Source organism: Sciurus carolinensis, chromosome 4, assembly GCF_902686445.1.
Source record: "Sciurus carolinensis chromosome 4, mSciCar1.2, whole genome shotgun sequence".
NCBI lineage: Eukaryota > Metazoa > Chordata > Mammalia > Rodentia > Sciuridae > Sciurus > Sciurus carolinensis.
Window position 1 is genome coordinate 75,238,990 of NC_062216.1, and position 24,648 is coordinate 75,263,637.

The following is a 24,648-nucleotide window of genomic DNA, read 5'->3' on the forward strand; positions in this document are numbered from 1 at the left end:
ATTATAAAGAGGAAAGGTTTATTTGAGGGCTCACGATTTCAGAGGTCTTAGTCCATAGGAGGCCAGCTCTATTCCTTGGGGCTCCAGGTGAGTCAGAACATCACGGCAGAAGAGCATGGCAGAGGGAAGCAGTTCACATCATGAGAAAGCAGAGAGAAAGTCTCTACTCCCCAGATACAAAATATACACCCCAAAGCCATGCCCCAATTCCAATATCCTCCAGTCACAACTTCCACTTCAATTAATCCCATCAGGGATTAATTCACTGATTGGGTTAAGACTCTTACGACCCAATCATTTCTTCTCTGAATCTTCCTGCATTGTCTTACATGTGAGCTTTTGGGGGACACCTCACATCCAAACCCTAACAAAGCCCTAGAAAAAGAAGAACAAATCAACACTAAAAGCCGTAGAATACAGTACATACATAATCAAAATGAGAGCTGAAATTAATAAAATTGAAACAAAACAAAACAACAACATAAAAAAATTCAAAAAATGGACAAAAAAAAATTGGTTCTTTGAAAAAGTAAATAAAATCAATAAATCCTTATCCAAACTAACCAAGAAAAAGAGAAAACTCAAATGACTAATATTTGTGAGGAAAAGGAAATACCACCACTAACACTATTGAAATACAGATGATAATCAGAAACTACTTTGTAAATCTATGCTGCAATAAAATAAAGAATCATGATGACAGTGACAAATTTCTAGAGACATACGGGCTACCCAAATTGAACCAGGAAGACATGGAAAATTTAAGCAGATCAATTTCAAGCAGTGAAATAGAAGAAACCATCAAAACCTGCCAACAAAAAAAAGCCCAGGACCAGACGAATTCTCAACCAAGTTCTACAAAACTCTTCAAAGAAGAACTTACACCAATACTCCTCAAATTATTCCATGAAATAGTAAAGAAGAGAACCCTTCCTAACTCATTCTATGAAGCTGGTATCGCCCTGATACCAAAACCAGACAAAGACATATGGAGGAATGAAAACTTCAGACTAATATCCCACATGAACATAGATGCAAGAAAACTTAATAAAATCCTGGCAAATTGCATACTAAAACATATTTAAAAGATGCTGCACCATGATCAAGTAGGGTTCATCCCAGGGATGCAAGTTTGGTTCAACATATGGAAATCAATAAATGTAATTCACCATATCAACAGACTTCTAGACAAGAACCACGTGATTATCTCAATAGAAGCAGAAAAAGCATTTGACAAAATTCAGCATTCATTCATACTCAAAATGCAAGAAAAACTAGGGATAGTAAGAATATACCTCAACATTGTAAAAGCTATATATGCTAACCCAAGGCCAGCATTGTTCTAAATGGGAAAAAATTGGAAGCATTCCCTCTAAAAACTGGAACAAACAATATAGGAATGCCCTCTTTCACCACTTCTATTCAACAAGTCCTTGAAGACCTAACCAGAGCAAAGGAAAGAAATTAAAGAGATCGGAATAGGAAAAGAAGAGTTTGAACTATCCTTATTTACCGAGGACATGATTCTGTGTTTAGAAGACCCAAAAAACTCCACCATAAAGCTCCTTGAACTCATAAACGAATTCAGCAAAGTAGCAGGATATAAAATTAACACCCATAAATCAACATCCTATACACCAATGACAAATCATCTGAACGAGAAATCAGGAAAAATATTCCACAAGGGTGGTGGGGGAGGAGAGAAGAATGAAGGAATTTTGAATGGTGTCGAGGAAAATGGGGTGGGAGGGGGTGGAAAGATAGTAGAATGAAACAGACAGTATTACCCTATGTATATGTACATGTATGATTACATGAATGGTGTGAATCTACATTATGTACAACCATACAAATGAAAAGTTGTACCCCATTTGTGCACAATGAATCAAAATGCAATCTGCAAAAATAAAAAATTAATAAAAAAAATTACATTCAAAAAATAAAAAAATAGGGCTGGAGATATAGCTCAGTTGGTAGAGTGCTTGCCTTCCAAGCACAAGACCCTGGGTTCAATCCCCAGCACCGCAAAAAAATAAAAAATAAAATAAATAAATAAATAAAATAAAATAAAAAATAAAATACTTGGGAATCAATCTAACAAAAGAGGTGAAAGACCTCTACATTGAAAACTACAGAACACTAAAGAAAGAAATTAAAGAAAACCTTAGAAAATGGAAAGATCTCCTATGTTCTTGAATAGGCAGAATTAATATTGTCAAAATGGCCAGACTACTAAAAGTGCTATACAGATTTAATGCAATTCCCAATAAAATTCCAATGATATTCTTCACAGAAATAGAAAAGACTGACATGAAATTCATTTTGAAAAATAAGAGGCCCAGAATAGCCAAAGTTATCCTCAGTAAGAAAAGTGAAGCAAGAGGCATCACAATATCAGACCTTAAATTATACTGCAGAGCTACATAACAAAAAAGGCCTGGTATTGGTACCAAAATAAACAGGTAGACCAATGGTAGAAGGCACAGAGACAAACCCACATAAATACAATTATCTCAGACAAGGGCACCATAAACATACATTAGAGAAAAGATAGCCTATTCAACAAATGGTGCTGGGAAAACTGGAAATCCATATGTAGTAGATTGAAATTGAACCCCTATATCTCACTCTGCACAAAACTCAAAGTGGATCAAGGGCCTTGGCATTAGACAGGAGACCCTGTGCATACTAGAAGAAAAAGTAGGTCCAACTCTCCATCATATTGGCTCAAGATCTGACTTCTTCAATAAGACTCCTAAAGTGCAAGAAGTAAAATCAAGAATCAACAAATAGGGGCTGGGGTTGTGGCTCAGTGGTAGCATGCACCCCTAGCATGTGTGAGGCCCTGGATTTGATTCTCAGCACCACATAAAAATGAAGGTATTGTGTCCACCTACAACTAAAAAATATATAACAAGGAGGGGGCCCGGGGGCTTGGGTGGAAGAGAAGAATGATGGAACTTTGGATGGTGTAGAGGAAAATGGGGTGGGAAGGGGTGGGAGACAGAAGGTAGTAGAATGAAACAGACAGTATTACCCTGTGTATATGTATGATTACATGAATGGTGTGAATCTATATTATATACAACCATAGAAATGAAAAGTCGTACCCCATTTGTGTACAATGAATCAAAATGCAGTCTGTAAAAATAAAAAAGATTTTAATAAAAAAAATTTTTTTAATTAAAAAAAGAAACAAAGGGCTAGGGGTATAGTTTGGTGGTAGAGCACTCCTGAGTTTGATCCCAGGACAGCAAAATAAATAAATAAATAAATAAATAAATACAATGGCAAATCTTTGTCTTTATCTTACTTGACTGTAAGAAGAAAATCAACCTTTGTATTATAAGAATAACTCCAAGTCACGTATTAAGATACAAATTCAACTAGCAGAAAAGATGCTTAATGTTTAACTCCCTTGGACAAACATCATAATACCTTTATAGATATCAATGTTATACTCTTCTTTGTTCTTCTAAACATTGTTATTCCTTTTGTTTTCAAATGTACATTTGGCCTTTTTTCTAGTTTATGTTATCAGTACACTTTTCATATGTATATTAGGTATACTTTTCCAATAACCTTTTTGGTATTTGTTAACTTACGATAAGGTCCACCTTTCCCTTACCTGTTAAGTACTAAATGACTAATCTCCCATAAGGAATGTCATGAAACCCTTCTTTCTCTACTCACCATGTGGCAAATATTAGAGTGGGTCTTTGTATGTTCACATGTGTAATGAAAAACTTATAATTTGTGTGTACGTGTGATACTGAGAATTGGAACTCAGGGTTGGTGCATGCTAGACATGCTCTATCACTGAGCTACATCTCCAGCTGAGAATCTTGTTTAATTGCTGGCCCTGGTCTTGAAAATGAGATCCTCCTGCTTCAGCCACCTGAGTTTCTGGGATTACAGGTATGGCCATACCTCAAATGATCTGGTAGCTTTTTTTTTTTGCGGTACTGGGGATCGAACTCAGGTCCTTAAGCTTGTAAGGCAAGCACTCTACCAGCTGAGCTGTCTCCCCAGCCTCTAGTAGTTTTTAAAAGTAGCATGGATGTGCTTGATTTGTTCTGTAGACCCTGTCATAAAAGATCTTATCTATGCTTGGCACAGTGGTGCACACCTGTAATTCCAATGACTCAGGAGGCCGAAGCAGGAAGATCAAGAGTTCAAAGCCAGTTTTAATGACTTAGCAAGGTCCTAAGCAACTTAGTGAGACCTTGTCTCTCTCTCCAAATGAAAAATAGAAAAGACTGGAGATGTGGCTCAGTGGTTAAGCACCCCTTGGTTCAATCCCTGCTACCAAAAATAAATAAATAAATACAGCTGGGGATGTGGCTCAGTGGTAGAGTACCTCTGATTTCAATCCCTAATAATACCTCCCTGCCAACACACAGAGTTTTAACATTTTCTAGCTTCTGCCCTACAAATTTTTCTTTGATTTCATACAATCTTTGATGCACTTATAGGCTTCTTTTGTGAAGCTGGTTTCTTGCAAGTGATAGCTCAGGACAATATCAACACCCATGATCACTGTTCTTTTAGTCCCTTAGCCCTTGGGGCCTGCCAATGAGCATCAGTGTTACCCTCTGTCCTACTGACTATCTCCACCAGGCACAGCCATCTGTGATCTTCCAGATTATGTAAAATGTCAGAGAACAGCTCATTAAGTCGTGGGAGATAATCTTGATGGCAGCTGGAGGGAGACGCATTGGCGCTGGCTTACCAGATGCTCCCAGAGGGTGCAGTTTAGCAGTGCTGGCAGTGGGGCTGAAGGGGTAGAAAAGCCTAAACTTCTTAGAAAGCACACAGGTTGCCAAAACAACTCTCGATGTAAGTTTTACCTTGGGCATTTGTTCTATTTAAAGGTATGCTGGAGAAAGACTGCCTTTTGTGAAATGGACTGAGCTCTGCAACATGCTCTTCAGCCCCACGTCTGTGCAGCCCACCTTTATGGATACAAGTTTTTCATTGCAAGCCCGATCCATACTACAAACCAAAAGCTGAAGAACGACACACAGTTTATACAGCAAAATGCATCCCCCCACATGAAATGAGTCTGACTCTTCTGCAAATTAGACACCACTTAAGGTGGCGAAAGTTTAAAAGAGACCTTTAGGTTTTTGCCACCCTACAAACACTTTGTCCTAAAAGGGAAAGGGAGGTCATCTTGTGTGTGCACAGCAGACTGAACAAACATAAAACAAAACCTCCATGCACTATACAGGGAATCAGAGCAAGAAACCTCAGGACTGTTGGCATGCCATGGGAACTATAGGGCTAACAGTGACTCTAGGATTTGTAGAAATGTTGACCTTGTTTAAATTCATGGTTTTCTCCTCCTCCCAGAAAGGTTCTCATCTGTCCCTGCTTTTTTCCACATCTCTATCTTTCAGCAATAAAAGACAATCATAATATTTGGAAAGGCAGATTTATAGCTAAATACATAGATATAAATGGCTTAGTATAAAGTGTGGATTTCTATGTACACACTTAGAGAATGTGAGAAGGAAATCAGATTCTCCATAATCAGAAAAACTCTGACCTGATTTCAGCTTAAAAACTTAATTAAAGAAAAAAAAAACCTAATTTGTTGTTGTTATCGCTTTTGTTTTGTGGTTGTGGGAATCACACTGAGGGCTTCTTGCAAGCAGGGCAAGTGCTCTACCACTGGGCTATGCCCCCAACCCCCAAACAGCCCCGAATTCTCAACTAGGAATGAGAACCTTCATATCTTTTTTTTTTTTTTGGGTGCTGGGGAATCGAACCCAGGGCCTTGTGCTTACAAGGCAAGCACTCTACCGACTGAGCTATCTCCCCAGCCCTGAGAGCTTTCATATCTTAACATTGTGACCTCTTTTTTTTTTTTTTTCCCCTTAGGTGCTGGGGATTGAACCCAGGGCCTTGTGCTTGCGAGGCAGGCACTCTACCAACTGAGCTATCTCCCCAGCCCATCTTTTTTTGTATTGGGAATTGAGCCTGGTGTGTTTAACCACTGAGCCACATCCTGAGCCCTTTTTACTTTTTGAGACAGTCTCGCTGAGTTGCTTAGGGCCTCACTAAGTTGCTGAGGCTGGTTTGAACTCGAAATCCTCCTGCCTCAGCCTCCTGAACTTCTGGGATTGTAGGCATGTGTCCTACTTTATTTTTAGTATCCAGAATGTGTGTGCGTGTGTGTGTGTGTGTGTGTGTGTGTGTGTGTGTGTGTGTGATACTGGGGATTGAACCCAGGGTGTTTTACCAGTACACTACATCCCCACTCTTTTTTATTTTTTGAGATAAAATCTCACTCAGTTGCTTAGAGCCTAAATTGCTAAAGCAAACCTAGAACTTGGCAATTCTCCTGCCTCAACCTTCAGAGTTGCTTGGATTATAGGCATGTGCCACTGTACCCGGTACCGCCTTCTTATCTAATATGTATTTACATTTTATTTTGTCTTTATTTTAAAATTTATTTTGGTAATTGGGATTGAACTCAGTGGAGGTCTCCCACTGAACCACATGCCCAGCCCTTTTTATTTTTTATTTTGAGATAGGGCCTTTATAAATTGCAGAGGCTGGCCTCAAACTTGTGACACTCCTCTAGCCTCCCAGGTTGCTAGGATTATAGGCAAGAGTCACCTCACCTGGCTATTTTTTGTCTGTTGATGAATAATTATGTTGATTTCATTTCTTGTCTATTGTAAATAATGCTGCAACAAACATGGAAGTGCAGATCTCCTGGACACTCTGACTTAACTTCCTTTGGATTTATATTCAGCAGTAAGAGTGCTAGGTCATATGGTAATTCTACTTTTAATTTTTGTGGAACCTCCATCCTTTTTCCATAATGCTAATTTACATTCCTACCAACTATGGGTAGGGTTCCCTTTTCTCCACATCCTGGTCTGCTCAAGTTATCTTTTGTCTTTTTGGTCATAGTTGTTCTAATTGGAGTGAGGGGAGCTCATTGTTTTGATTTATATTTTCATGATTAGTGAAGTTCAGACCTTTTATATATACCTGTTGGCCATTTGTATGTCTTCTTTTGAGAAATGTCTGTTCAGGTATTTGTTCCTTTTCCCCCCTCTGTATGTATGATACTGGGGATTGAATCTAGGAGTGCTTTATCACTGAACTACTTTCCCAGACCTTTTTATTTTATATTTTGTAGCAGGGAGGGTCTCGCTAAATTGCTGAGGCTGGCTTTGAACTGGTAATCCTCTTGCCTTGGCCTCCTGAGCAGCTGGGATTACAGGTGTGAGTCACCATGCCTGGTTGTAAAGGACTTCAAGTGAAAAAAATCAAAGTTCTCAACCTAAGGGAAAAAACAGTTATATTTTGAAGCTTCTAAGATACACAGTTATTGTGATTTTTGCTGTGTCTGATTCAAAAATTAAACTTTTGTCTCAATTTTTTGACTGATACATAAAAATATAAAAATCGTACTGTTTTTGTGGTGCTGGGGATTGAATGCAGAGCCTGGTCATTCTAGGGAAATGCTCTACCACTGGGGTACATTCCAAGCTCCCAAATTGTATATTCATGGGATAATATGATGCTTCAATGCAGGATATATGTATAGAAAAAAATCATACTATAGTCATTCTCAGTATCTGGGGGGAATAGGTTCTAGTGTAATGGGTTGACAGATCTGACTCCATGAGAATGCTATAGGTCAGACTCTAAGGGAAATGACTAAACAGACTCCATTTTGCCCTGAGACTCCATGTTATGTAGGAAATAAGTTTCTCCCATGGGAATACCCCATCTCTGTCCTCATCATCAGTTACTTAGCGTGACATGTTTAGTAATACAAAATGACAATTCTTATGTAATGAAACATTGCTCTCTTTTGATCCCTATTGCTCCTAACCAATGTACCAAGTAAACGGTAATTGTGTGGTTGTTAGTAACCATTTAGTTTGTACCTAGGTAAGGGTCATTTTGATCCACGTCCCCCTCTGTCGATGATCTCATGATGTTAATGTGTAATTTCGAATCATAGCAACACTTATGATTAATGTGATTTTTGGTATAAGAACCCCTACAACCCTGTGGTCAGGGCTGTTCTCCCAATAGCCATTTTTTTGGGGCATTGTGTGAGACAGTCAGCCGGCGGCTTAATAAAGACTCTCAAGTTTGGACTTCCCAATGGTGATCAGTCTGTTCTTAAGTTGTGCTCCATAACACTAGGACCCCCATGGATACTGAAATCTAGATGTTCAATTCCCTTACATAGTGGCATAACATTTATGTATAATCCATATACTTTAAATCATCTCTAGATTACGGTTTGGTATCATCTGTGATTTCAGAAAGCCACTGGGAATCTTGAAAAGTATCCTCAGAAGTGGGGACTACTGTCCTAGAAAGTGCATTTTGAGTGCATTAGTTCAGCCTAAGTAAATTTAAATTTAAATGTTTAGCTCTAATTTATTGAAGTGATTGATGGATCTTAAATAGGATAGTGACTCACGGATCAACATGAAGTATGGGATGAATTTTGAGTGCAAAGACTGGAGTAAGTATAAGCATGAGAGAAAAGCAGAATCCAACAGATTATTCTCACTATAGAAAGAAAGCAACTTAATTTATTAGGTATAAGAAGTAATGCAGGAAGGCTTTTTAAATTTAATCCACATAATAAACAAGTATGAATATTTTCATATATGATACTCCAAGAGACTAGCTCAATGTCACAACAGGTAGCAAGTAGGCAAAGCCAGGATTTAAAGCTGATTTTAATATTACAAATAGAAAGACAAAGAAAATGAGCCTGTGATATCATATGTACATTCAGAATTTTTATTTCAAAACAAAGAACCACAATAACATTAATAGAAAATCCATATGGAAATATTCACAACCTGGTCACTGAAAAGTGGGAAAAGTTCTACCCTGCATAACTGCCAACTCACAGAGGAGCCAGAAGAAGTCTGAGAAGTCCCCTTTTCCAACAAAGGGCTACTCCATAGTTATGAGAGTTTGCATCCAAAGGTTCAATGACCAGAGGGACTGATGAGAACTGGGGAATAAAATACTGTTATATGCAAGGGTTTGGCTAAAGGATCTGACGTGTAAGCACCAACGTGGGACAAGGGGTGGGGGATCAGGCAACGTATGAAAAAGGGAAGAGAGGGTGTATCCTCAGGGTCAATCTCCACTTAGAAATGCACTGGGGAATTAGATGGTTGTGGAGGTGTCCAGGACCTGTATGGGGCAGCAGTAAATCTCACCATGTATAACCCTCTGAAACACTCCAGTTAGAATCAAGACCTCCTTTGTTTCTCTTAAAACAATGCCTCCTTCTCCCCATATCCAATGTCCCCAAGAGTCAAATGCCCTGATCTTACACTCTTTCCTATTTCCATTGTCCCTCCCATGTGTAGTGAGGCTGAGCCCTACATCCTCAGTCTCAAGATGTAGAAGTTCTCCCCAACTCCAATAGGGAAAGGTAGCCAGATGAACCTGAATCTAAAGTTCCACCCAGCTGAGGCAGTGTTACCTATGTACATAGGGATGAGTTTTAATACAATGTATTCGAAGAAGGCTATAGGAACAAACAATAAACTACTTTCAACCAGAGCAAAGTGACAGTGCACATACATTCATATTCTCAAGTGTGGGCTACACTGTACATTTACTCGTACTATTTCAAATGTGTCTATCAGAAAGATTCAAGTCCCCTAAGGGTACCTGATATAGTAGTATCAGGGTAACATGGTAATAAGGGTAATTTGACATGTAACAGACACAGACAGGCATGCCATGACCTTAGAGCAACAACATACTGAAACCAGATAATAATCGTTAAAAAAAAAAAAAAAAAACACCTTTCCCAGACCTGAGGTTACAAATTCCAAGTTAGCTATAAACATTTTCCTTTGAATCCCTTTAAAAAAAAGTTAAAACATATAAAATCTTAACAAAATGGAGAAATACTGAACATCTAGCAGGAACCAATTTTTTTAGGTTTTTCATTTGGAAGGCTCTGCCACCAGATAGGTAATGCAGTTACTTAAAACATGAGTCCACTATCAGGAGAAGGAGTTGTTTGGATTAAGGAAGTGGTTGGGAAGGGAAGAAAGCTTTCTGCAAATACCCTTCCCTTCTCTGGACTCCATCCAAAATTAAAACGCATCAACCGCCATTAACTATAACACCCATCTTAGTAACCATTAGATTTCAAGTAATACTATAAACTACAATCTTAAAGAAAAGTCCCAAAGGAAACCAGTAGCTTTTTTTATACAGGCACATGACTCTTCTGAGAAATTAAACTAAGTTTCCATCTGAAACACATTGTCATTAGACAACATGCAGACTTCAGGCACCATATCACATACCCTCCACCAAACATTTCTTCCTCCATTCTTCCTTCTTGTACCTTAACCTCTCTAATATCTTCTTTGCCCTGTAACCTCTCTTTAAATACCTCCCTCTAACCTTTATTTCCTTATGTTTTCATTATTTGGTAAAATTACTTTATACTTAAAAAAATAAATATTTATGCAATAAAACCAGAAGATAAATAAAACTCAAGTTACTTTGCTGTGCAGAGCTATATGAAAATGAGGAAGGTGCTCTTGTTAAATTCCCCACAACCCTCCACACTCTATGTATATCTGCTTCCTGACAAGTCTGACGTTGGGGGAACTGCACCCCTATGTGCCCCAGTGAGGCAATTCTCAGAACCTAAGGGAAGAAGAGCTGGCAAAGTTGTCATATGCCAGCAGCAAATCCCTCCTGAAATGAAGGTAGTTTCACTTGGTCTCTCCTAAACAGGAGAGAATGTCCAAGAAATGAAGTATTTAAAAAGCATTGAAGATCTGACTAACCCCAGCACTGGGTTCATCTGAATGTTCAGGAGTGTGTGGGATGAGTAGGGAATCAAGTAGCAGCATTCGGAAGCAGTCCTGGGTTCATCCTGATGAAGTTTCTCTCCCTATTCAGGGAGCGGTTGCTTTCTATGTTGAGAGGGAGGTGGAAGGAGGTCTGACTAGACATTGGTGGTGTTCTCTTTAATAGGTGGGATGCTGTTCATCTCCACCACGGAGCCTTTCCCAGATCTATTGGACTCATTAACCTGCCCTTCAAAGGCCCGTGTGATATCCTCAAAAGTCCTGCCTCGGGTCTCAGGGACTTTGAAGAAGGTGAAGATCAGGAACATAATGAGGAAAGTGGCAAACACAAGAAAAACATAGGCTCCCAAATAGACCTAGAGAGAGAAACAAAAAAAGGAAGGTTCATGTCAAAATCTGGTCATTGACATTTCCTTCATATCTATGTCTCCAAAGGGCCTCAAGCTATAACCCCTCTATATTTAATGGAAACAGCAATGTTTCTTCAGATATTCATTCATGATGCCATTGCTTATTTCCTATGTTTCTCTGCAATTTTTTATTGTTTCTTTTCTATTCACGAGTTAGCTGCTTTCAAATACCCCCTAAGCATTTGATTTATTCATTTATTTACAGTTCTGGGGATTGAACTTGTGGTTTTTTACCCTGAGCTGCACCACTAATCCTTTTTTTTTTCTTGAGAAAATGTCTTCCTAAATTTCCCAGGCAGGTCTCAAAACTTAGCCTCCTGTCTTAGCCTCCAGATTTGCTGGAATCATAGGCATGTGTGCTGCTGCCCCCTGTCTCCTAGTAAGCATTTTAAGATCATGAAATCATTAATGCTAATTCAAATTATGGATTAAGAATGGATTCGGAACCCTTTGAGGCTCAGTATCATTCTGATTTTAGGCAAACACCATCTTGGGAAAGTGGTCTTTAAAAGTTCTCAGATTAAGTCTGGCGTGGCAATGCATGCCTGTAATCACAGAAACCTGGAAGGTTGAGGCAGAAGGACTGTAAATTAGAGGCCATCCTGGGCAATTTAGTGAGACCCTGTCTCAAAAAATAAAAGGAGCTGAGGATGTATTTTAGTGCCAGTGTCCCTGGGATCAGTCCCCAGTATCGCAAAAACAAAGTTCCCAGTTTTACCCTCTTGCTTCAATTTATCCTCCTGCTTCAATCTTTTGTTACTTATTTTTCTGTATTTCATGAAAATAAGGAAAAGCTGGTTTAAAGCCCTTGAGATCTAATCCTTCATGGGGTCAGTAGTGATTATTAAGGTGTATCTTAAGACATGTTGACCTAAATGGGCTGATTTCAAGGAGGTTGAGTTTTGTTTTAATTTACTTACTGCAGCTGAGGGAAAGAGCAGTCCAACTAAAAAATTGGAGGTCCAGTTAGAACAACCAGCCACTGCCATGGCAGCTGGGCGTGGTCCCTGTCCAAAGAGTTCAGCCACAATAAACCATGGAATGGGGCCTGGTCCAATCTCAAAAAAGGCCACATAGACCAAGATAGCTGTGATACAGACAAAGCTCATCGAATCATACTCATCCTATAAGAGGAAGAAATGGAAGAAAGTTGGTATTAACAAAGTGTGATCCAGGGGTCTAGTTTTGCAGAGATGAGTGCTGATTAAAATGAAGTTCCTTCTGTCCTGTGGCACAATGCAATTACTGGATTTGGAATCCAAAACCTTGGGTTTCTGAAATCACAGCTATGATCTTACTTATAAGCTACATCATACACACATTAAGGGTAATATCAGGTTAAAAATCTGATGATCCACCTTTCTTAAAAACTCTGGGCATCCTGTATCTCTTAAATTTGACTTTATTGATGACCTTCAACCTCAACAACCCACCCCCTTGCCAGGGAGTCAAATGTAATCTCTCCATACCATCCCCCTTTCCTTCACTCAAAGAATACTCACCTTCAATAACAAAGAAATAGTCATCATGATGGAACACACAGCCATCCCTCCAAGGCCTATCATATGTAAAGTCCTTCTTCCTGCCCTTTCCACCAGAAACAGCTGAAAAAAGAACATAACATAAACTTCTGGTTTCCATTTCATGAAAACCCCTAAGAGCCACTAGACATCTGCCTTGCCAACAGTAGGATATTTGCTATAGCCACAACTATCCTTCTCCAGTCACATATATGACCCTTCTATACCTCCCCCTTTCCTGTCATTCCATCTTTGCTTGAAGGGTGAAGACTACCATGATATTCTTTTTCTCAAAGAGGAACTAAACAATAACAACAAAAAGAGATTTAGCTAACTAATGGTATGGCAGTTGAAGAACATGCAAACTGCCTGAACATCTGTGGCAAGATTTCCTCTTTTCTCCCCTCTCCAAATATTCAAACTATTCGACTTACAGAAACTACAGTGAAAATAGTGTTAACCACACCCGCTCCAATGGTGGCATATATTGGCTCCTCAACACCTGCGTCCTTGAAGATTCCTGTTGAGTAATAGAACACCTAACAGGAAACAAAAGACACACCTTTGATATGCATAACAGTTAGATAGAACTCTCAAAAACTGAACTCAAAGTCCTAGGTGGTCTTTTTGGTTTTTGTGCACAATATTTTTCTGCAAATGAATTATCTCTTATTCCATTCTCTTAAGTTTGCTCCATTCGAGTTACTCATTTGTATTTTTCTTCTAATGCTCATTCCCACTGCTCCTTTTATTTTTTTCATCATTTCTACCTTATTAATTTACATAACGACTGAAGTCCTGCTAAGAACTTTCTTAACGGACTCTTCCCCAAACTCTAAGATATTGATGTGAACATTGATGTCCTACTTTGATAGTGGAAAAATTGAAAAACCTTAGTTTCATCAAATAATAGAGTTTGGAATGGATTTCCTAGACCTCAGTCCTTGCCAAGTGTATTAAGAAGTAATATCAGCTATTAATTTTATTTACTACACACTATGAAATACATTATTCTTGTTGGTACACTTTTATTTTTGTGCTGGGGACAAAACCCTGGGCCTTTTGCACAGTAGGCAAGCACTCACCACTGGGCTAAAATATAGGGTTGCTATAACTACCATAGTTTAAAAAACTATCAAAATATTGTACTCAGACCGTATGGTAACAAGGTAACACCTAGATCCCTCAGGTCCAGCTGTGGAGTTTATGATATCACCCAGAGTATTTGCTGCTAGAGCAACATTCCCTAGTCTTTTGGGTGGATATATCTCTCTACAATGGGATTTTCCTTCAGAGTAACAACTCTTCAAATCCCTAGTACCTAAAGTGGTTAACTATGCATATTTATATCTTCTAAAATAAAATTATAGGGCTGCAGAGATAGCTCAGATGGTAAAGTGCTTGCCTTGCAAGCACAGAGCCCTGGGTTCGATCCCCAGCACCACACAAAAAAAAATAAATAAAAAAAATAAAATTACAAACTGGGAATTGTAGCATATTCCTGTAATGCTATTGATTCTGGAGGCTGAGGCAGGAGGATCACAAGTCAAGGCCAGTTTGTGCAACTTGGAAACCCTGTCTCAATCCTCAGTAAAAAGAAATGAAATGAAAACTCAAAATGTAGATACACATATCTCAAGCAAATTTCTTTCAGTAAGATTATCTAGTACAATTAAGCTAAGTAAGCTAGCTCCTACATCACGATCTAAATAAGTAGCTTGCTACTAGGTAAAGACTATCCCACCTTACCCATCTGCCTTCAAGGGAAATTAGAAAACATCATTCGTTTGTTCAAAAGTGGTTTGGAAAAGTGATTTCCAAGCCTACTCTGTGTCATTTCCTTCCAGACAAAAGAATTTCCAGGCCCTTTATATGATATTCTCAATTCAGTGGCTCAGGATTCCCACCCTATAATTCCAGTGCAGACAGCGTTGGGTTAGACTAGACCCAGGGCAAAATCTGGTCAGACTCAATTGAGAGCCATCTTAGTTCAAAAATATGGAATTTACACACCATTTTCTGAAGTGGGACAAGTCAGTCCTGCAGAGTGCTGTCATTTACTGCTTTTCTGATCCTGTCTGGCAGGGCAGATACTAGGGTGAGGCAGCAAGGGAGGCACACTGGGTATATATATTCTTTATTCCCAGGGCTGTGCTTATATGTAAGGCCTTCACTTTAGTTCTAGTCCTGCTGCTTTGAAAGTCTTGGGAACATATTTTATTCCAATAATATGGCCAATCATCATTTTCAATTGAGGAAATTTGAGACTGGGATCCATTAAAACCACTTGGGAGGCTTTTTCTAGCCATGTTTCTTCCCAGATTCTGAAGAGTCTCACAAGAAGCACTACTGCTATGTTATATCCTTTATTTTTTTGATCCTGGGTCCTGCTACAATGCCCAGGCTGGCCTCAAGTGATCCTGTTGCCTCAACCTCCCATGCAGCTGGAACTACATGCACACACCATTTTTCCTGGTTCATCATTGCTACTTTAGTATACAGAGGCTGCCTATCAAATGGCAACTTCTATCTTGCCCCACTTTAGACTATTAAAGTCACTCTTCTGTTGTTAATTTCTATTTCGCCCCCAGAGTCTTACTCTGATTTTAGACTATAAAGTCCTGGGAAAAAAGCCAAGATGTATAAATTCTAGGATGTATTTAGTTGTATGGCCTACATTATCAACATTATATTTGATGACATCATAAGATAGATTAGTTAAAGAGGAATGGAAATTTAAAAATATGTGGTGAGGTTTGGGAATGTGCCTCAGTGGTAGAGCATGTGTAAGGCCCTTGTTCAATCCTTAGCCTCAGCATCAAAAAATTAGCAGGGAAAGATAAAATATGTGATGCCTACATATTGAAAAAAAATTGGAAGAGGACAAATATTAACTGTCATTTCCAAGACTAAGGACAACAAAATTTTCACTCTACCCATTTTTCACTCTACCCATTTTTTCACCCTTGTAAAACAGATAGTTTTAATAAAAATATTAACTCCATCAAAAACTAGATAATAATCAGTATTTGAGAGGCTGTTCCTTGTATGCATTACGAGAAACTTCAGACTTTGTTAAGTGAAATATTGCAGGATTCCTTCAACCCCAAAGTAGATACTCACAGCATTGATCCCAGAGAGCTGCTGCGAGAGCTGGAGCACAATGGAAATGAGGATGGGCTGTTGGTAGCTGGATGATCTAAAGAGCTGCAGCACAGATACTTGCTTTTCTTGTGACATTCTAACACTCTCTTCTTTCATCTCCAGAATATCTTGGTTCACATCCTGTGTGCCCCACAACCGTTGGAGGACTGGTAAAAAGAAATAGAAAGGATAAAGATACCGTACTGCCCCCCAAATCATTTTTCCCTTTTACACAGCTAGGAAGTCATTTGAAATGAAGGAACTGTTAAGATTGGATTTGGTGTGTCCCCCAAAGGCTCATGAGTTGACACCTTGGTCCCCGAGGAACAATGTTCAAGTGATTAGCTCATAAGGGCTCTAATCTGAAAGGATTGGTTAATTGATGGACTTACAAGTGAATGGGCTATTAGGAGGTGGTGGGAACTGTCAAAGGCAGGACGCAGTTGAAGGGAGTAAGCCAGTCATTGGGGGCACGACTTTGGGGAGTATACCTTTGTGTGTTCAAGTGTATGTGGTGCTGGGGATTGAACCCGGGCCTTGAGCATGTTATGCAAGTGTTCCATCACTGCCTTCCACCCCAGCCCTAGGTCCTTTTCTCTGCTTCCTGCCACCATGAGGTAACAACTCTTGTCATACCCTTTTGCCATGATATTCTGTCTCACCTTAGGCCCAAAGCGATGGAGCCTGCTGACTTTGGACTGAAACCTCAGAAATCATGAATCAAAACAAATCTTTCCTCCTAAGTTGACTTTCTCAGTTATTTTGTCACGGAGACGGAAAGGACACCCAGGGATAAGTAAACATCCATGCCTTAATTGCCTTCTTACCTAACTTTAGGGGTTGAAAGTCTCACTCAATAGTAATAAATCAGAAAACTCTTCCCTTGGGTTCTGAGAGGCAGGGAGAGGGGATGACAAAAAAACAGATCCAATACCTTCGTCCTTAACAAATCATAACCATAAATTCTTATCATGAAGTCTGAAAGATACTCACTCCTCTTAGCATTCTCCTCTTCTTTTCTGTTAATGAGCAAGAATCTAGGACTTTCAGGGCAAAATGGAAGAGCTATACTTTGTAGGATAGCTGGAATGATTGTTAAGCCCAGCAACACAGGCCACCGTTCTTCAGAGCCCAGGATAAATTCCAGACCAAAGATCTAGAAACCAAAGATAATGCTATAAACCCCATACTTCCTAGGCCACAAGTTCATTTTAAAAAGTTTAAAAATCATCCATTCTTTATCATAGAAAAAAGATAAATTGTCTCTTATACTTTTTTGTCTTGCTTGCTTCATGAGCTACAGCCTATGAGCTATAGTAATAACTGAAACTTTATGTGTACACACATACACCATATATAATAGAATACATGCCAGTCATTCTTGAGTTCTTCACCTATGTTAACTCATTAACAAACATGAAATCAACACTCATTCAGTAAGAAATTCTAATGTACCTGAGCCACCAGAATCCCAATGACGATCCCCAGCTGGTTAAGAGTGCCAAAGGCACCCCGCAGATCAGTGGGTGACACTTCTCCAATGTACATGGGCACAAAACCTGTGCAGAGTCCGCAGAAAAGGCCAATAATCAGGCGACCCAGGATTAACATCTCAACTGACTCAGCAATCTTGCAGAACCCCATGAGGCAGCCACCAGCAAGGGCCAACAGGTTGACAATAAGCATTGAATTGCGCCTATGGGGTTAACCAAAGACAAAGTAAGGTCAGTAAAGTGAGAAGATCCTAATCTCTCCCCTACTTGTTAGTAAAGTGAGAAGGTCCTAATCTCTCCCCTTCTTTCCTCATTGTTCTGTCCTTCTGCAGGCTCTTATTTTCTCCTTTGGCTTAAATTCTTTTCCACTTTCTATTCTTGGAATGTTTCTAGTTGGAACAACAATGGTTTTTGCACCTCTTCATATATAAAACTCACTGAAAGAATACATTTTAGACTGTGCAAGTCTCAGCTGTTACCTAGGATTTTAGTAAGCATTCTACCAAGTAGTTCTCAAGTGACTCAACAAACTAACAGCATCAGTTAGAAACTGCTAGAAATTAAAATTCTTCCACCTCATCAATATTTAAGCATTAGATTTGACTCTGGGGACATGTACCAGCGGTGTTGTAAAAAGCCCTCCAGGTGATATGATGCAAAATGAACTTGGAGAACGATTACCTTGGGCAGCAATTCTGATACAGCTGGTACACACTTCAAGACATTTCTGGATCACTGTTAATCTTATACTTTCATTTTATTTGATTGCTGGGGATCAAACTCAGGTCCTTGAGCATGTTAGGCAAATGCTCTAGCACTTAGCTACATTCCCAGTCCGATTAAATGATTTTCTTTTCTGTACTAGGGATTGACCCCACGGCCTCATGCATGTTAGGCAGGCACCCTACCACCAAGCTACACCCCCAGGCCCCATTAACTGCTTTTTAATGCCTTTTATGCAATGTATAGATATCACTAACATTATAATGATAAGATGCTATTAACAATAAATATTTGAGAGCCAGGCATGGTACTGAAAGGATCAAGTCTGAAGCCACCCTCTGCAACTTAGCAAGACCCTGTCTCAAAAATAAAAAGGACTGGGAATATAGTTCAGTGGTAAAGCACCCTGGGGTCAACACAAAAAAAGACTGAGGTAGCCCAGGGACTGAACTCAGGGGCGCTCTACCACTGAGCAACTTCACTGGCCCTTTTTGTTTTGAGACAGATCCTCACCAAGTTGCTGAAGCTAGTCTTGAGCTTGTGATCCTCCTGCCTCAGTCTTCTGAAATGCTGGGTTTACAGGTATGTGCCACCACATTGAACATCTGGGTAGCTTTCAAAAATACTGATACGTGGATCTCATCCCCAGACATGTTCATTAATTTGTTTGGGGTATGACCTGGCATTGGGACTTTCAACAGCTCCCCCAGGAATTCTAAGTGTGCAGTCCTCTCCCTGGTCCCTACCTATTAGTATTGTTTGCTTGTTTGTTTTTTCTAATCAGTAACAGGAATAAGTTAAATCCCAAATATTTTTAGAAAAGCAAGTAACTCTGACCTTTTAAATAAAAACACTTGGGCTGGGGAAAAGCTCAGTCAGGAGAGTGCTTGCCTTGCAAGCATAAGGCCCTGGGTTCGATCCCCAGCACCACAAAAAATAAAAAATAAAAAATAAAAACACTCTAAGAAACTTCAGGGTTGAAGTTACTAGAGAATAATTCTGAATTAAACTAAGTGAGACTGCAAAGGTCCATCACTCACATGATCTTCATCTTTTGAAGGCCAAGTGAGAGCTCGATGCAGTAGAACTTCAAGAAAGAGCAGTCATACTCAGAGCCAGGTAGACTACGTATTTACTGATTAGAATTTGATGAGTCTCATTCAGATGGATCATCACCTCCCTAATCTAATTTTCTATGCTTTCCTCAAAGCAACCTGTATAGTCCACTTCCTTTCCCAGTTTCTGGTCAATACCTGCCAAAGCGGTTGACAAAGAGTCCAACTGAAAAGGAGCCCATCATACCACCAACAGAAAAGATGGCCACAGACAAGGACCAAAGACTTGTGAGCAATGTTGTACTGGGAAGGTCTTCTAACCTCTCTTCCAAAGTGTAGTTGAGAAAGTCTTTTATGATCTGCAAAATAAAGTGGGTGGAAGGAGAGCAGACTGTTACAGTTGGATGAGAACAAGAGAAAAATTATAGGGACTGTTTCCTCCTTAAGACAGCATTGCTATGACTTTATAGGTAGACAATCAAGGGACTTAATAATGGGGCTGGAAGAGACCAATAGCAAGTTGGAGTTAAATGTTATTAACTCTGAAAAAAGCAATTTTAAAAATTTGTCCTGGGCTGGGGAGATAGCTCAGTTGGTAGAGTGCTCACCTCGCAAGCACAAGGCCCTGGGTTCGATCCCCAGCACCGTAAAAAAAAAAAAAAAAAAAAAAAAAAAAAAAAATTTGCCCTAAAAGTCCCAGTAGGTGGCAGCACTGATATGGTCTGCCCCAGTCTTATCCTAGGAGCCCCCCCTCCCCCCACCCCCCTCCACCACTTCTTTGTTACTAACCCCTAAGGGATACTACAGGAAGTGTTATCACAAGAGGATAAGAGGAAGGACCAGCCCAGGGTACGGTGGAGCATGAGCTTTTTGCTTTCCTTAAGTGACTCACCTAGACATCTCTCTCGCTCCCTCTTCCTTCTTAAGGAAGACACGAAATTTGTCTTAGATTCTGAATTTTTTGAAGCCCTACTTAAACGAACACTTCCCTTATTCCACACTCAGAATCTAAATGACTGATACTCACAGTCTCAGGAGCATTGATGACTCCAGTGTTGTAGCCAAACTGGAAAGAGCCGATTGTAGCAACAGAGATAGCAAAGATCAGAGATGGGGTCACCTGAGGAGTAGAAGACAGGGAGGAAACAATCTTTTAAAACTTTTGACTGATTGTCTCTTACTAATTGTGGAAATTATCAGGAGAACCTGACCTATGAGTGATATGAAGAGGACAAAAATACAAGATTTAGAAAAATATGGAAAAGAAACTTAGAGGACCTGGGTTACTTGGTTTGGAAGCATTTAAAAAACTGCACCATGAAAAGGCAAGCATAGAGCTGTACTTGAGAACTGGAAGGGCAGAGGAAAAGATACCCTTAGGATTCTTAAGAACTGATTATTTTGCAAACAGATCTAGTGTAGTCTCAGCTGTACCTAGAATAAATACACAGAAGTGGTAGTGGGTTCATCACTGGACTGCTCTTACCTCTGGATCTTGTAACCTACTATAGATATGTGCTACATCCTGGCCCCAAGTTGACCTGATACTAAATACTGTATTGCTACATTACAGTAGGGGAAGATACTTGCTTACTTCCAACATTAGGAGACATCTCTTAGTAGGGGAATCACTTCTCATCTCCCTCGCAATGTCTTCAATTTTTACTTATTTTAAACTCCTTTTTACTTAGGTTAGACAAGGTGACAGGCTGGGAACTTCTGTAGGTGAGGTGACCTTCCCACGACTGGCAGCGGCCTCAGTTCCAAGTCAGCAGAAGCACCCCTCAGGACTCTACTGCTAAAGCTTTTTCTGTTAAATCCTTTTCCATTTAGTAAAACCCCATCCTTCCCCTCTCATCACTCACCAACGTTGGGGGCTTTTTCTTTTTTGGTCCCATTTTCTTTCAACCCTTTTTCCTAATTTCCTTTATTTTCAAATAATTTTCTTAGTGCAAATGCTTTTCTCCCCTACAAATACTGCATACACAACACAGAATATATTAATATATTCTGCACTCATAATCAAAACAATAAGGACAATTGGAATTTCGCTCATTATCCAAGGAATTTCATAGGTTATAGATGGAGGGTTGGATGCTGACCTGTACCTATCCAAGTCTTTATGCTGATCTCAGACCCACACTTTAAGCCACACAATCAGCAGCCCCAATCCTCTGACTACTCAACCATCTCATGGTACGGTTATGTAAAATAAAATTGAGAAGCAAACAAAACTTCTGCAGTGACTTTGCTATGAGAGAAAGGTGAATGGAAGCGGGCTGTTCTCTTTATCAGGTGTGACATTCAAAGAGAACAGGTTAAACTGTTGCTTCACAGGCTGGAGGAGAAATGGAAAGGCCTCAAGATGGCTTAGTGAATCAGAAAAAAACAGAACACAGTAATCGGCACCTAGATTTGCCGTCCTCCGAGTACCACAAACAACCAAAAATAACAGTAACTATCATCCTTACCTTCTGTGTCCCCATGGTCCTAATTTAGTTTTCTTCAAATCCCGAAGAAAGATCTAGGGATGGAATTCCAGAGACACCTCTTCCAGCCAACAAAACCTTCAAAATGTCCTTCTCGGCAGCCAAGTTCTCTTAGGTCTTCAGGTCTTCAGGGGCGATCGGCACTCACTCTCACCAATACAGCATCTCTAGCTCTAGTTTGGAGCAAGCCTATTTATAATCTCTGCGAAGGGTGGAGCCTGTAAACCATCCCCCCGCTCCCACTCCATCCCCGCCCTACGCTCTACGCCCTACACCCGCCCCCAAATAATCTGTGACCTCAGGAATTTAGCGACCTCTATTATCAGAACTTCAGAACTCCTCCCCACACCCTCGGCCCCTTCCCGCTTCCAGGCAATCACCCCCACCCTTTTAAAACCACATCCTGTCACTCTCCACCTCCTGTTTTCTTTTCTTTCTTTTTTTTTTTTTTCAAAGCTCATCCAGATCCCTTCCTTTTTCTAATAGCAGTTACAGCTTCTTAGTTTCACAGACAAAACGCTACCAGAAAAGTCTGGAGGGAGGGCAAATACATTACTTTTAGCTCTTGAATCTGCTCTGAACTGAATCAATCAAGGAAGAGAAAATAAATCTATCTACATAAGGCAAAGTTGAGTGGGCACGCCTATCAGATTTAAAGTGGTTTAAAGGAGTGTAAGCAGAAAGAATTCATGATCCTATAACTTAGCTGCTTTTAAAATTAAAGGCTGGGTATACAGTCTTGAAAAGGAAGGAAAGACAGTGTAGCACGAAAAAAATTGTGAGAATAATTTTGACCAGTTTTTGGTTCTACTTGTCCTCAGATTAGTATGATCTTACTAGGATGAATGAAACCTGAATTTCTAGAAGCCCGATCAACTCTCTTGGACTGTAGGAAGGAGAGATCAACTGCTTACGATACAATCCAAATTCCTTAATAACACTGACCACATCACCCCTTCTGAATTCTGCAGTGCTTTGCCTCTAGTCTTGCTCTTATAGCATCTAGAAATGCAATAAATATCACATTGGATTAAACAGATATTTGCTGAGCACATGTTATGTGCTTCTTTCCAAGAAGTTGGTGATTCTTCAGTGAATAGGATCAAAAAGTTCTGCCCTCAAGGAATTTAGTGTTTCATTTCTTCCATTAAAAAAAATAAAAGAGGAAAAAAAAAAAAAAAAAAAAGAGGGGGCTGGGGTAGCTCAGCAGTGGCTTGCTTGTCCATTTGCACTGGGCCCCATCCTCAGCACCACATAAAAATAAATAAATAAAAAATAACAGTACTGTGTCCATCTACAACTAAAATATATGGATATGTATGTGTGTGTGTGTGTGTGTGTGTGTGTGTGTATAAATATATAAAATAAAAAGGGGACAAGGGTAAATGATTCTCACACACCTGGAAAGGATTATTGATATCTTATTAGTTATGGGCTGTGAATTTCTTGAAAGAAAAGTTTGAGATAAATATCTGATTACTACACTATACACAAAAACTGAACAAGACGAATGGGAAAAAATGAGAAAAATGAGAATTGAAGAAGATGAAGGATAATGAAGGGGAGAGACAAGTGGCTCCAGAATTGCAAGTAAACAAAGCAAACAATTTAGTTTGTGGTTAAACAGTTGTGTAAGTGAGAGATAATATCAAGGCTTTACTGGAGGGGAAACATCAATGGTCAAATTCCTAATGCCCATTAATTTGTAGCCAAGCAACAAAGTACAGGAGACTGAGGTGAGAGGTGGGGAGAAGCAACCTGGTAAAAGAGTTAAAATTTTTCTAGATGGGAGATGGGGAAAGTTCATCTTCCTTCAGGGTTTTGGTCCTGGGCCTAGAATCCAAACTGATACCACTGGACCTAAAGTCAATCAGATTAGTTTTCTTATTTCCTTAAATAAGGATATTTTCTAAATTTGATCTTTAGCTGAGAGGGAAGTGAGGATGAGTGAAATATGACATCAAAGAAAACTGTCCCTGGAATCACACCTCTCTTTCCCCATTTCATCCTTCCTTTCCAGGAAATAGGCAGCCAGAAGTCCCATTAATTACCACAACAACTAAATTTAGCAGCCAAAAGAAAAAAGAATATCCCTATGGGCAGTACTGTCCAACAGAAATATAATGCAAGCCGTTTTCTAGTAGCCATAGTAAAAATTTTAAAATAAACAAGAGAAATTACAATAATTATCAAAACAAATATAACTGAAATATTATCATTTTAGCACATAATCAATGAAAAATAGTTAATGAGAGTTTACTTTCTTTGTTTTGTATGTCTTAGAAATCCTGTGTATATTTTACAAGTTAGAGTAATATGTAGTCCTACCAGAACAACAAAGTTGTATTTAATAGAACAATATTTAAAACTCCTTCAATTTTAAAATTAAACTTAGCCACACATTAATGTGTATTATCACATGAATCACAGCTGTAGCTTATAGTAGGAACACCACGATGCCCTCTTTACCTCTAGATTTTCTTCTTTTTTTTTTTTTTTATTTTTGACTTTTATTTATTATTTTTTTGTCACAAAATGCACCCGCCCCCATACTGGGGATTGAACCTTCAGGCTCATGCATACTAGCAAGTGCTCCACCACTGAGCTACACCCCCCAGACCTTTACACAGTCATTCTTGGTTCCAAATCACTTTGTCTTTTCTTTCTCCCTCTTTCTAGTCTTAAAATTATTTTCTAATGTTTTTGCGATACTGGGGACTGAACCCAGGGGTACTCTACCACTCAGCTACATCCCCAGCTCTTTTAATTTTTTATTTTGAGACAGGGTCTTACTAAATTGCCAGCCTGGTCTCAGACTTGGAATCCTCCTGCATCAGTTTCCTGTGCAGCTGGGATTATAGGCATGCACTACAGTGTTCAGCATACCTGGCATTTTTTAATGTTTTAGAAGAGTATGAAAGTAAAAAATACATCTGAACGATTCCATTCAGTATACAGAGCAGG

General features: G+C 39.4%; 1 protein-coding gene across 1 annotated transcript in view; it reads right to left on the minus strand.

The window, feature by feature from the left end:
• Nucleotides 1-10,380: 10,380 nt before the first annotated feature.
• Slc2a3 (solute carrier family 2 member 3) overlaps nucleotides 10,381-24,648 on the minus strand; it is a 73,821-nt gene continuing 59,553 nt past the window's right edge. Inside the window, exons 3-12 of the mRNA XM_047549957.1 lie at nucleotides 21,667-21,857; nucleotides 20,223-20,315; nucleotides 19,394-19,554; nucleotides 17,380-17,620; nucleotides 16,918-17,080; nucleotides 15,904-16,091; nucleotides 13,215-13,319; nucleotides 12,763-12,864; nucleotides 12,181-12,384; nucleotides 10,381-11,206 (exon numbers count right to left, since the gene is read on the minus strand). Of these exons, the coding sequence (XP_047405913.1) occupies nucleotides 10,988-11,206; nucleotides 12,181-12,384; nucleotides 12,763-12,864; nucleotides 13,215-13,319; nucleotides 15,904-16,091; nucleotides 16,918-17,080; nucleotides 17,380-17,620; nucleotides 19,394-19,554; nucleotides 20,223-20,315; nucleotides 21,667-21,681 (1,491 nt within the window). The 5' untranslated portion in view covers nucleotides 21,682-21,857 and the 3' untranslated portion in view covers nucleotides 10,381-10,987. The remainder of the gene's footprint in view (nucleotides 11,207-12,180; nucleotides 12,385-12,762; nucleotides 12,865-13,214; nucleotides 13,320-15,903; nucleotides 16,092-16,917; nucleotides 17,081-17,379; nucleotides 17,621-19,393; nucleotides 19,555-20,222; nucleotides 20,316-21,666; nucleotides 21,858-24,648) is intronic.